At 37.8% G+C, this 12,915-nt stretch overlaps 1 protein-coding gene and 1 long non-coding RNA gene across 5 annotated transcripts in view; one reads left to right on the top strand and one right to left on the bottom strand.

Annotated features, from left to right (window-relative positions):
- MACROD2 (mono-ADP ribosylhydrolase 2) overlaps positions 1 to 12,915 on the bottom strand; it is a 997,401-nt gene that overhangs the window by 854,972 nt on the left and 129,514 nt on the right. For all 4 annotated transcript variants that reach the window (XM_081857242.1, XM_081857241.1, XM_081857240.1 and 1 more), the window contains exon 4: positions 12,670 to 12,699. In XM_081857242.1, coding sequence (XP_081713368.1) covers positions 12,670 to 12,699 — 30 coding nt within the window. The remainder of the gene's footprint in view (positions 1 to 12,669; positions 12,700 to 12,915) is intronic.
- On the top strand, positions 9,603 to 12,864 carry LOC309339374. Its single transcript, XR_014155257.1, has 2 exons — positions 9,603 to 10,512; positions 12,649 to 12,864. It is a non-coding gene; the product is annotated as an uncharacterized lncRNA (long non-coding RNA).

The raw sequence follows: 12,915 nt of genomic DNA, 5'->3' as shown, positions 1-12,915 counted from the left end.
AACAAACCAAAGCACCTTGGCTTATATTAATTCAGCCTGGTCACTGTTAGCTAGTATGAATGAACCTTGAGAGTTATGAAAATTTTATCTGAAGTTTCCATTAATTATGTAGCAATCCAGGTGGTGTGCTAGTGGGGACTAAGGCATAAACGAAATGAATGGCATAATGAGGAATTTTCAATGACACAGTAGTCGGCTGTCAAGCAGGTCACTGACCATGACAAAATTGATTTCCCATTGAAGATGAAAGGGAGTGTAAGGCTGAAATCACACATGCGTTTTAAAGCACTTTAATTATCACTTGGGAACCTTACCCTGCTTCAGTTAATACACATTACCACTATTCAAAAGTTTTGCTTTCCCCCTCTCTAAATGTCACCGCACACACCTCCAACTAGAGTTTGAGAAGACAACACTCCCACTTCCTTATCGTATATGTTGGCCAACGCTTCCCTGTGCCCAGAGTCAGATGCAATTCTATAGTACTCCACAGGTATTCTCCTACATCCAGTAATGAGATTCACTTGAAATTGTTTGCAATGCATTTGGGAGCTTTCATCTGGCGGTAGGAATGCTTCCCATTAAGAATTCTCCTTTCCAATTTTTTATCATTTCCATTAAGGTTCATTTAGCAATGTACAGTTTAATTACAATCAAGACTAAAAGTGTAATCTAACAGAGATCGCAATCTAATAGAGAGGGTAAATCCACCTCTAGCAGAGGGAACGATTCCCTCTCTGTTTTCCATACTACATTACACTATCCTGGATACTGTCAGCACTTACACACAGAAAAATAATAAAACAGGGATCCGATGACATAAAATTACTCCTTACAAAGTTCAAAGCAGGCTGCTGTAACTGCTGATCAGATGCATTTTCAGCGCTGATCAGAAGATTGGTGCTGGGATTGAGTTTTCAAAGAAGCTCCTTGTAACCACCAATCTAGAAAATGGAGTATTTTCACCCCTGTGAAGAAAGCATTTAAATAAGCCCCTTTTTTCTTTCAACAGAAAGCATTTTGTGCTCAAAGTGCTGGAGGAAGCCCCTTTAGCTGCATATCAGCCAAATTCAGCTGGTTATTGGGGATTCAGCTGCGCAGGGCTCTCCTCAAGCCCTAACACCAGCTGGTTGTCAGTGCCTACAGAAGGCCCTCCGCCCTGCTTTAAAGACCTGACAATCAGCTGTCCCACACCAGGCGTCATATACGGTACATCAGGTACAGAGCAGGTGGGTTTGGCTTCATCAAATTGGCCTGGTGGGCCTAATTAGGCCCACAGGCTAAGGGTTCCACACCCACATATTAAAACTTGATAATATCTGATGTTTTCAAAGCTTACTGTATTTCACCATATCTGTTTCTGTTCCCGAAGTGCCCTTTTGATGAAATAGTGTCTAAGCATATGATGCTGTAATCAATTGATGTATATTTCATTTGCGGTATTCAAGTTGTTCAGTGGGAACACACGGCTTTGATGCAACACATAATCAGGTTAGTTAAAAGCACACCTTTAAGAGTGGAAGCCTCTGAACACATTTGTGAAATGGAATCCAAAAGGGTGGAATTTGAAACTGGAACTTGCAAGTGGAAGAAAAAGGCCAAAGATGAAATACTGAATCTTAAAACAAGGGGGGATGTGCTCTAAAATACTTTAAAGTATCTATTCAAAGTAAGTAGTAGATTCAGATTCCTTGGCTCTTTGAATTCAAGATAAAGGCAACAGATGGGGTAAGTCTAATGCTACAAAAAAAGTGTCAGACCTTGGTCATGAAGACATAAGCTACAGGTACTGTACATGTGACTTTTAAACATATATCTGTACAGTAAGATGTCATCCCCAGCAATAACTTGTTCTAACATGACCTAATGAACGGAGGGCATGTATGGATTTAGCACTGTATATATAAAATGTACTATTTTATTGCATGAGTTCAAATCAGTCATTCCATTTGCAATTGACAATGATAGGTCCATAAATATAGAGATGGCTTAATTAGTTATGAAGTGCTTTAGAGTATAGAAGACATAATCTTGGCTGCACTGTGAAACCACCCTTTGCCGTTTAGTTCCTATGATCACTGTATTTAAAGTTAGGCATATTTTTCCACATATCAGACAAGTTGAATATCCTGGTTTTTTACCTTGTTTGAGAGAGGCTGGGCAAGAAATCATTGGAATATCTACCATCTACTATCTAATTTGGTGAGGAGCTAATTCACCTGTCAGATTCAAATAATATTGCCAAAACAAATATAAAAATGGATGTGTGAGCAATCTTGTACCTGTGAAATGTGCATTAAACCTAAATATGGGTATTTTATTATGTGAGTCATATAATCTGGAAGACTATTCCAAAGCATAGGATCACTGCATGACTTTACAGAAATATTTGTTAGGGAAATTTGAGTAAAGTTTGCCCTTTGCCAATACTTCAAGATAAATTTTGCTCTTTCCTTTAAAAGTGTTGTGTTGTCAGTCCAACACAATATAATGTTAAACAAGAACACCCAGGCAAAATGTTCTTGAATAAGCTCCATATGCTTACCATTCACTACAAATTAACAATTCTACACACTGGAACTGATTACTACATCTGGGGGCTTCTTAATGCCAGCTAAGCAATTAAACTATTTAGTGCTGGCTCTTGACATTCTGTGGAACTAAATGCCTTCCACAGAAAAGAGAAAAATAAATGGTACATAACATCATGGAACAGAGTCAACCACTGAGATAGTCCCTAGTTACCCTATGTGAAAGTATAGACTGGTCTCTTAGTTCATGCTGCAGAGAATATCTGGTGTATCACTATCAACCACATTAAAAGTGAACATTAAGAACATAAGCTACATTTGAAGAACATGTTCATGACACTTTTGAGTAAGAGAATTTGTTCCCCCCTTTTTTATTTTGTTTTTTATTCAAAATTATAACAAGACATATTATCAAAAAACATATCATCCTTGTTCCCCCCCCCCATTTTTCCTCCCTCCCACACAAAACCCACCCCCGACTTCCCTCAGTTCCAGTCTTTGGTTTCTCTAAGAATGCTGTTTTCTGCATGTTACAAAGTTGTATAGATCCTCAAACTATTTAGCTGATTATTATCAATAAAAGGTTTGTGAATGTTTATTCAAAACCTGCCAAGGAGTACAGTTCACTTTGTTGCGTCTTCAGATACTTTGTAAAGGATTCCCATTCATCCTTGAAGTCACAGTTATCCCTGTCCTGTAGCTTATATGTCAGTTTTGCCAGTTCTGCATAGTCCATCAATTTTTGTTGCCATGATTCTTTAGTTGGGGTTTCTTCAGTCTTCCATCCTTGTGCTACCAGAACTCTCGCGGCCGTTGTCGCATACATGAAGATGTTTTTCAACATTTTTGGCAGGTCTTTCCCTACAATCCCCAACAAAAATGCCTCGGGTTTTTAAACAAATGTTAAATGGAACATTTTCTTCAATTCGTTGTAAATTTTTTAATTCCCTTACAATCCCACCACATATGATAAAATGTCCCCTCCTTTTCCTTACACTTCCAACATATATTTGAACTAGTTTTGTACATTTTCCCTAACTGCACTGGTGTTGTCTACCATCTGTACATCATCTTCATGTAATTCTCCTTCAATAGGGAACAATCTGTAAATTTTAAGTCAGTTTTCCATAATTTAACCCAATCTTCCATCATAATGTTGTGCCCTACATCTTGTGCCCATTTAATCATAACTCAGTTATGAGTAAGAGAATTTGTATGAGTTCACTGTATTAAGTTGCGAGCCTGAGTCAATGGTGCCAGTTGCTAAGATTTAATTTTCAACATTAATTACATGTATATCCAACAGACCCTTTTTGGATGGATAAGGGTAGGGTCCAGAAATTCAGAAAATTTTGTCTTACCTGATTGGCTTTCCAGGTTAACAGACAGCCCTTCCAATCTACATCTAACCCTACCCGAGTCATGGAAGCAATTGATGAAGAGTAAGAGAAAAAGGATACTTGCAAATAATTTTTAAAAGGTGAGGAGAGATGTAGGTATGCAGTAGGAAGTAGGAAGAAGAGATCTAATATGTGGCAGAAGTTCCTTCTCTTGCCTTCCAGGTGTCAAGTGAAATGGACAGTGACTGTTGAACCACAGTGTCATTCCTCATTCACTCTTACTATTTCCATTCCACATCCCATGCACATTTTTTAAAGGTGTACAAGTTTTATTGCAGGACAAAGACCAAGAGGGGAGAATGATTATCCATTGATAATTATTAGCTCATCCTGTCCATGTTAGTTTAGTTGCAAAAAGTGAATTGGCTGTAAGAGGGCATCTGCACCTGTGCTTTCCATTTTTATTAAAGCAGGAATGGCTAACCTTTTTCAGGCTAATGGCCACATTCAGCCTTGCCCAGCCCTTCAACTGGTCACATGCCACTGGTGGAGATGGCCATAAACATACACCCCATTCACTTACTCACTATCTCACAAAGACACACATACAACTTGTGGAAAGCATATAGCAGGCCAACTATAGTCATTGAGGTTCCCTACCACAATTTACGATTCTAAACCGTATAAGAACCCTCCATAAGTACAGCAGACTGGGGGATAAGACAAACGGCAGATTAGCCAAGGAAAAGAGCCAAATGAAAAGATCAGGCAAGAGCATATATTTAAGTTGTTCATTAGCCTGACAAACATAGAACAATTTGTCCACCTTTTAGGACACATTTGGACTCTTAAGCAAGTGCCATGGGCACCAAACCCTCTGGTCACATCTCTTCATTTCTTCCAAGCAAGTGCGCACACACACACACACACACACACACACCTCTTTTATGAGGATTCTGAATAAAAGTTGGATCCAGTAGAATTATTCTGAGCCTCCAAAAGGAAGTGTGAAAAGGTGGAGCTTTGTTGGCACCTGGAAAGACCTGAAGGGTGCTACTGTGTCCATGGGAATCACCTCTTGCATGTTATTATACACACTGGATCAAGAAAGTGTTGTTCTCCTGATAGGCAGTAAATTGCTGTGGGGTATTTTCATAGCCGTAATCTTTACTTGCCAGCATGCTGCTGTTTCTCCTGCTGTATTTATCTGTATTTTCCACTTTGTCTTTCGAATCAGGGAAGGAATCTATGCATTTCTGCATTTTTATTATTACCAATTGTTAGATAGTGCTTACTAATCCTATTACAGTTAATACCAAAATAGCAGCATCCTCTTTCCTGAGCAGTCTGCTCAACTGAACAGCTGAATTTTTAACTGCTGTAAAGCTAATCTCCTTCGGTGATTTCAATCATCTTAAAAATAAGACCTCATGATGTTTATTTAGACTACTGTGAAGTATTTCTAACCATGCTTTAAACACTGCAGAACAACACCGAATAGATACATGTGGAAGATCTAGGGCAATTGCGTCCCATCCTCATTCTCCTCCCAAAGAAAAGAATAAAACGACAAATTATCTTATGGATAGGACAAAAGTTAATGGATTACTTTCATAATGGAAGGAAGTGAATAGCAGGGATCTGTAAAGGAATGGGAGCTATTTAACTTGATCTGAAGTTAGCGGCCAATGGACGCAATAGTCAATAAAAAGGAAAATACTGGGAAATTCTCTCTTTTAGATTCAAGCTGTGAGGAAAGACTAGAAGTTGCAACATTTTTTGGCCTGGCAATAACCTTTTTATTTCATTTCACTTTATTTAGCATCTCTTTCATTCCTATATTTACTATAAATCAGGAAAGTATAAAAGTAAATATGAATTTTAACAAAAATAAAGACACACACCCTAAGGTCTATTGAAACCAACAGAACAAGTACATAGTTAGGGAACAGTAATTTCTCTGAATTGCAACCACTTAAAGTGGTGACAGGTATCCCAATGAAATTATGATATGGATGAAATGCAGGTGCAGCCAAAAAAAACTTAAGAACTTTGTTATCTGTTTAAACAAGAATATGAGTCTACACATGAATAAATAGATGTGATTTTGATGTATGCTGACTTGATATCCTTGCTAACCTTTTTCAGTGTCTGCATAACAGTTAGCAAGACTGAAAAAGTATATGTCACACTCTTCATATGAGCATTTGCAATGTCACTGTTTCAGAGATCATTTCTATATTATATAACTAGAGAGGTGTACTCAAAAGTGATTGACTATATTATCAACTATCAATTTACATGCAATAAACATGTGTGGTGAGGTATACAGACAACAGAAAATATATAATATGTAAACAAAATAAACATGTTACCTCTGAACAGCTAAATTAAATACCTTTTATTCAATGGTACTTTTTGTATTGAAATTATGAATTCAGTTCTTAAAGATCAGCTCTCAAGAGCAAAAGTAGCTGACATTAATAAGAAATTTGAACTCTAATTAATTGCTCATTGCCTATATGTAATTTGCTGATATGTAATTTGAACAATTATACTATGTTTGCAGTTTTCTAATAATAATGTATCAGGACTGTCACAATAAAAGTTTTATCAGCAAACCTCTTCCAATTTGTGTATCCAAATTTGTGTGTCAGCTATTGTGAGAAAGGATTTTATTTACTGGTATATAAAAAAAATCCAGAATACTTACATTTTATTAGGGTGCATTTTCTCAGTCTTTAGATGTATGATAAGCTATGACACGATGTACATGATCATCATCATATCATTAATATACAGTGGTACCTCGGGTTAAGTACTTAATTCATTCCGGAGGTCCGTACTTAAACTGAAACTGTTCTTAACCTGAAGCACCACTTTAGCTAATGGGGCCTCCTGCTGCCGCCGTGCCGCCGGAGCACAATTTCTGTTCTCATCCTGAAGCAAAGTTCTTAACCTGAAGCACTATTTCTGGGTTAGCGGAGTCTGTATCCTGAAGCGTAGGTAACCTGAAGTGTATGTACCCTGAGGTACCACTGTATTACAATGCAATCTTATTTTTGTTTCACTTCAGTTCAGCTCTCCTTCACTACCAGCAAAGCAACGGTAGCTGAACTACACAGCCTGCTACAGAAAAAGCACAATCAGGACAAAATGCAGTATTAATCTGAAAAGTAGTTACTTGCATCTTCTAGTACCCCACCACAATTTAAAAGTTTTTTTTTTTCATTAACCAGTTACTAATACAGAAGTATATTAAGTATAATTTTATTACTTAATGCCCCAAAGCAAATCTACCAAATTCTTCTTGACAAATGATGCACCCCTGAAATATGTCTATCAACAAACATGTCACTCAAAAATGCAATCTGATAGTTTTCTTTTTTTAACATTACTGTTTCCAATCTTTTACATTGCAATAGCATACAGTGTTCCCATCTTTCCTCATACAGATGGGGAGTAATTTGTTTAAAGTCGCAGCAACACTCATGACCTAGGTGACTGAAGAATGAAAAGCACACCTTGAAACGTGTACCAGAACAATCAGCAAAGAGATTTCACTTCCAGAAACTGATGGGAGGAAAGCAAGCATGCAGGAGACTCCATTAGGTACAGCTCCAAAATATCAAGAGATGCCAACAGAAGACAAATTCATGAGTTATCTGAAAGAAATACATTGTTTCCTGCCTACAACATATCATAGGGAAATTTCATAGCTCTCTTTGTTAGTGATTTCATTACAGGAAGCAACGTGTCCAAGAGCCCTACCATGTAATCAGCAAGAAGACAAAACTCTCATACTCCAAGAGCCCATGTCAAAATACCTACATTGTAAGGTAAAAAAAAGGCTGGATAGTTAGACATCTTACAAAAGTTGTGGCGTTTTCAAAGGTGCCAGTTTTACAACTGGTGGAGTATTTATGGGGTGACTGTCCCCCAAAATCCATCCATTTCCAGTAATGTTCAAAGGTACATGGATAAAAAAGTATCTGTTGGGGAACAGTATGTAGGTCTGACTGACTTCGATGGGAGCTTGGGGGTTGAAGCAGGAGAGAGGAATAGAGATTTTCTGTTTGGATTTTCTAGGGGTTTTATGTTATTTTTAAAGATGTTTTCATAACTGATAAAATATATTAAAATTCCTAAAGTAAAAAATAATTGTTTACTTTGACATTGCTAAGGTGATATACAACTTCTGAACTGATGTTCATAGTTTCAGTTTAATGCAAAGGAGATTGTTATGGTTTGGGCCAAATTAAATGGTCTGATTTGGGATTGGCTTTATCTGAAAGAGTCAGGTTGGATATTTTAAGAAGCAGGAAGGTGATCTGCATAAGTGAGACCAGTTTCAACCATATGCTGGAGGGATCAGAAAAGGTATAAATCAGGCACCCCCAAACTCGGACCTCCAGATGTTTTGGGACTACAACTCCCATCATCACAACTCCCTAGCTAACAGGACCAGTGGTCGGGGATGATGGGAGTTGTAGTCCCAAAACATCTGGAGGGCCAAGTATGAGGTTGCCTGGTATAAATCTAAACAAAGTCAAGTCAGCCTGGAGTGTCTAGAATAGGGTGGCCATATTTCAAAAAGTAAAAACCAGGACCGCCCCGCCCCCCGAATTATTGAGCTTTTTTTCTTTTTCTTTTTTTTAGGAAACCCCCTGACATCAGTCAGGAAAGTCCAGATGGATGGCAGCCCAAATGTACAATTTGCTATCAGATACCACCTGTTTCATACGGGTACCTCGTGATGCTATTATTCTCAGAAAGGGGTTTGCAGGAACTGCTACATTCTAAACATATTAGTTCCTCATAACATTGGCAGTTTTAGAAATACCATCAATCTTATAATATTTCAATATATCCATGCCTTCTGTCCCATATTAATGGAAATTATAATGGAAATATGAAGGCTGCTAGTCAGCTAAAGCTAAACACTTATTTCTTTCTCTCATTTTTGCCAATGATTTTAGTTACTGGCTTTGGGTGGATCACATGTTACATAGACATATGTGCATTAATTATGTAATGGTGAACATCAGTGAACACTAAGTTACCAACAAAGAAATGATATTCATTTGTGAAATAACTCTCGTTTTCTCCTACAAGGACTCTTTACGATGGCAAGACAAACTGAAAATGGGTCAAGTAACAGCACCTCTCACTGCAATGCCAGATTTGCAAGATTTGATTCATCCCCAGAAGGAACATATCTGTCTTACAAAGATTTAGGGAAGACTGTTGTATGACTGCCCTAAACAACTTATTCCATGAGGGTGATCTATAAAATAAATGAATGAATCTAATCTCAGTTTATTATTAAATAGGTTTATTAAACCAGAATATTGTCACACGAAAGAGGTTCTCACTTCCCCAGAATTTTGGGTAGAACTGTCAATGTAAACTGCAAGGAAGATGCTTCTCTTAGAACCAATTTAAGTAGTCTATCTGCAAGGCACAGGCTCGGTTGCACAAACAACTGCTCAAGTGAAATGCCTGATTGTGAGTGCAGTGCAATCTCACAAATGAGCTAATGGACAGACTGTCTCAATTACGGTAGATTTCCAGATATTTTCAGTGTATTGTGTTCTTATGAGACTATATGAAAAGGCCTAAGGGACCTCCTCAAAACCTAGGGAAAGAACAGTCTACAATTCCACTCTGTTGGATATGTATTCCTGGGATTTCTGACAAAAAATGTAAGTGTAATTTGCTACACGGTTCATAAGGTTTACCCTTAGGGGAAATTTCAGTTATCTGCTTTGTCCTCGGGCAGGTAATAAAGCTTATCAAAGGACCCCTGGCAGATGTCTGATTTCTTTTTTTGATTTTTTTTCTGTGCCACACTGACAAACTTTAGCAGCCCTGTCAAGTCACAGGAGGAGGAAAAATGCCCCCAGGTCAAATATTTTATGCAGTCAATTCATTTTTAGCAACAGTCTGTGTCTAGGCAATACACTCGCACCTACCAGCAAAAAGAAAATAAGAAAGAAACATCGAGACACTTAACTGATGGATATAATGAAATTAATTAAGACCTGAAAAGTGAAATACAAAGAATACTGATCAATTCTTTAAAAAATTGTTTCCCAAAATTCTCCTTAATAAAGCATTCAAATTATAAATTACCAAAAGAATGGCTTTCAGAACACAGCTGGTATTATGACTCTATTCTGGAGATTGCTAAAATATAGAACTGGACTGGGACACCTCTCACAAGAGGTAGTGGTGACCACCAACTTGGATGGTGTGGCATTCGTACGGAGCCCCAGGTCGTCTCACGGACTATTGACCCATACACCACTAATCCGCTGCCACCAACCAGGTCCTCCCCGGTAAATCACTTAGTCTCAGTCAGGTTCTTAAATTAACAAAGAAGAGTGTAGTTTATTGTAGACACAAATAAACTTTAACTGCATTCAAAATGTTGTTACTCTTTACCTTCTTCGTCTTATTTTATCCTGTCTCTAACTCTTCTACCTCCCCTCACACAAGAACCAACTTCACTGTCTCTCTATTTCCAGCTGTCTGCCAACTGCTTTCCCAACTGCCTTTCCCAACCAACCAACCAACCCACCCACTAAAACCAACCAACAACTACACCCAAACCTCGGGCTAAGCCCTTTTATAAACAGGTAGGCTCTACCTCTGGCTTTTCCATTGGTCTACCTGCTAACCCTTTCTCTCCCCCTGTACAGACATTTTCAAATGAACGGGCAAACGCCACAGATGGCTATAAAAAAGATTAGACAAATTCATTGAGGATAAGATTATCAGTGGCTCCCACCTATTATGGCTATATTTTACCTTAACTGTCAGAGGAAATATGGGAATCACTATTAGAGAGAGTACTGTTACGCTCATGCCCTGGTCTCATTGTCTTAACAAGCTTATTAAGTATCCAAATAATGATAGGAGTCAAGGTTAAAATGTAGACATATGGGTCATGACCTAGTCAAAACTTATGTCCCACTGATCTCAATCAGAGGATTAAGCATGTTCTTAAATCTCTGGTATTGAAATCAATAGGACTTCAAACTGATTAGCTTTGGTATATTGTTGTGTCCATATTGTTTAATTCTTTGGATATGAAAAGGTTTGGGGAGGGGGGTAAGCTTAGCTAGGAGAAAGGTATTCTGCCTCTGCTTTTAACTGGCAGGAAATGGTTACAATACCACTGGAAAAAAACAACTGCTGTCAAACCAAGAAAATGTGACAAAAAGCCTTACTGTCAATCTGAAGTAAAAATGATCAGCATTTGTGGGTAATGACTGAAGTGCTCTTTAGCAAGATGAAAGTACCAAGTACCTATGCAAATCCAATCCAAGCTCTCTGAGGAATAAAATTCAACTCATCTCACTTATTGTAAGAATGAGGAGCATCACACAATTGTCCCAGAGGTAGGAATAAATGTTTAAAAATATTAGATATAAATAAATACTGTGTAGCCTATCAGAATTAATCTGAGCTTTCTGGTCTTTTGAGTCAAATTTGTTATTGCACTTTCTTTGCCCCTCATTAGTTCTCACGTACTTTCAAATTGCAACACAATTAGAACCAAAAGGACCACATGGCAGATACAGGCTGGCAAATATCTGACATAACATAGCATTTGATAATGCTGTGAGATATATGGCACATTTAAGACAGAGACTTCCCCAACATCACATCTTTCTGCTACATCCTGAACTGTCAAAACTCAGATCATATCAAAAGCTGCTTCCAGAGGCAGCTTCAGGGCTGCAGGGGCCGAAAGCATTGCATTTGGTGCGCTCTCCGCGGTCCCATAATAAAAGTAATAGTCACCACATCCACAAATAAGGTTAGGTTTATACCTAAAATATTATTTCCATCTCAATGATGCAACAAATGCATTTGAAGACCAAACCAGCACATATTGATCTCCAAATGGTCAATTTTCAATGCTGTCAATCATACAAGTACAATGCTTAGAATGATTCCAACACTAAAAGCATCAAGTGGCCTTCAGCTTTTAAATGGTTTCCCCCTTTCCATTTGCAGAAGATCATCAGACCCTTATAACTATAGCCAAGACAGAAGCTTAGAAAATGTGACTACTGCTTTCGTATTTATAACATATCTATCAGAGACTTTCTGTTTCCTCCATATCCCACCCCCCACGTTCCACACCCATAGGAGGATGATTTCCCCCCCACCTCAGAAGTGTTATATACACTTTGCAAAGCTTTTAACACCAAAAGCAAGATAAGGGAAAGGAAGTGGAGAGGTATATGTTAGAATTTCTCTAAGCAGTAAGAGAAATGGCATTATCACGTGTCAAGTTATTTTGCCTCTCACCGGTTCAGAGCAAGTAAAGCACAAAAAAAACTTAAGTATCAGTTGAGATTCTTCTTGAAATAACTTACAATACATCTAAAACAGAAACAACCACTGATGGCAAATTATTCACAAACCCAACTCTCCTACCTACTTCCCCTTCAACTTCTTCCCCAAACTGAATTCTTCCAGTATGAAATGAACCTTCAACAAAGTAGGCATTTTGCATTTATGTTGGGGATTAGTCAGATTATAGTGATACCAACCTATGAGTTATTTTACATAATTACCATACTCAAAAACAACTCCTAGCCTCTGCTAGACAGGATGTATAGTGATTATCTGTATTGTAAAAATTGAAGATGTTTAAATTTATAGCATGTGGTCAGATTCTTGCCTGTTTATTCAGTCTGGATGTTCTGTTGATTGAGTTTTATTTCAAAAAAATATTTTTTGTTTCTTGCAACGCTTAGGAGAAAAGAGGCCAAACTTACCACCGCCACCTCCGAGAAGACTTGAATTAGCTGTGGAAGAACAAGAGAACCAAGAATTACATCAGAGCAAGCTTTGCGTGTTTTGTTTTTTTAATATTCTCTAACAATAGAAAAACAAAAATAAAGCCAGTCCACCTTTTCTGTTAACACAAGGACTTTAGGCAAAGTTTAAATTAAACATTACATACAAAACAATATGCAGCTTCTATTTGTATGTAGACAAAAATGAAATAATAGTACAGTCAC

Source organism: Podarcis erhardii (genome assembly GCF_964252035.2).
Source record: "Podarcis erhardii genome assembly, chromosome: 3".
Taxonomy (NCBI): domain Eukaryota; kingdom Metazoa; phylum Chordata; class Lepidosauria; order Squamata; family Lacertidae; genus Podarcis; species Podarcis erhardii.
The sequence above is the reverse complement of the archived record's forward strand: the minus strand, read 5'-3'. Positions and strand labels throughout refer to the sequence as shown.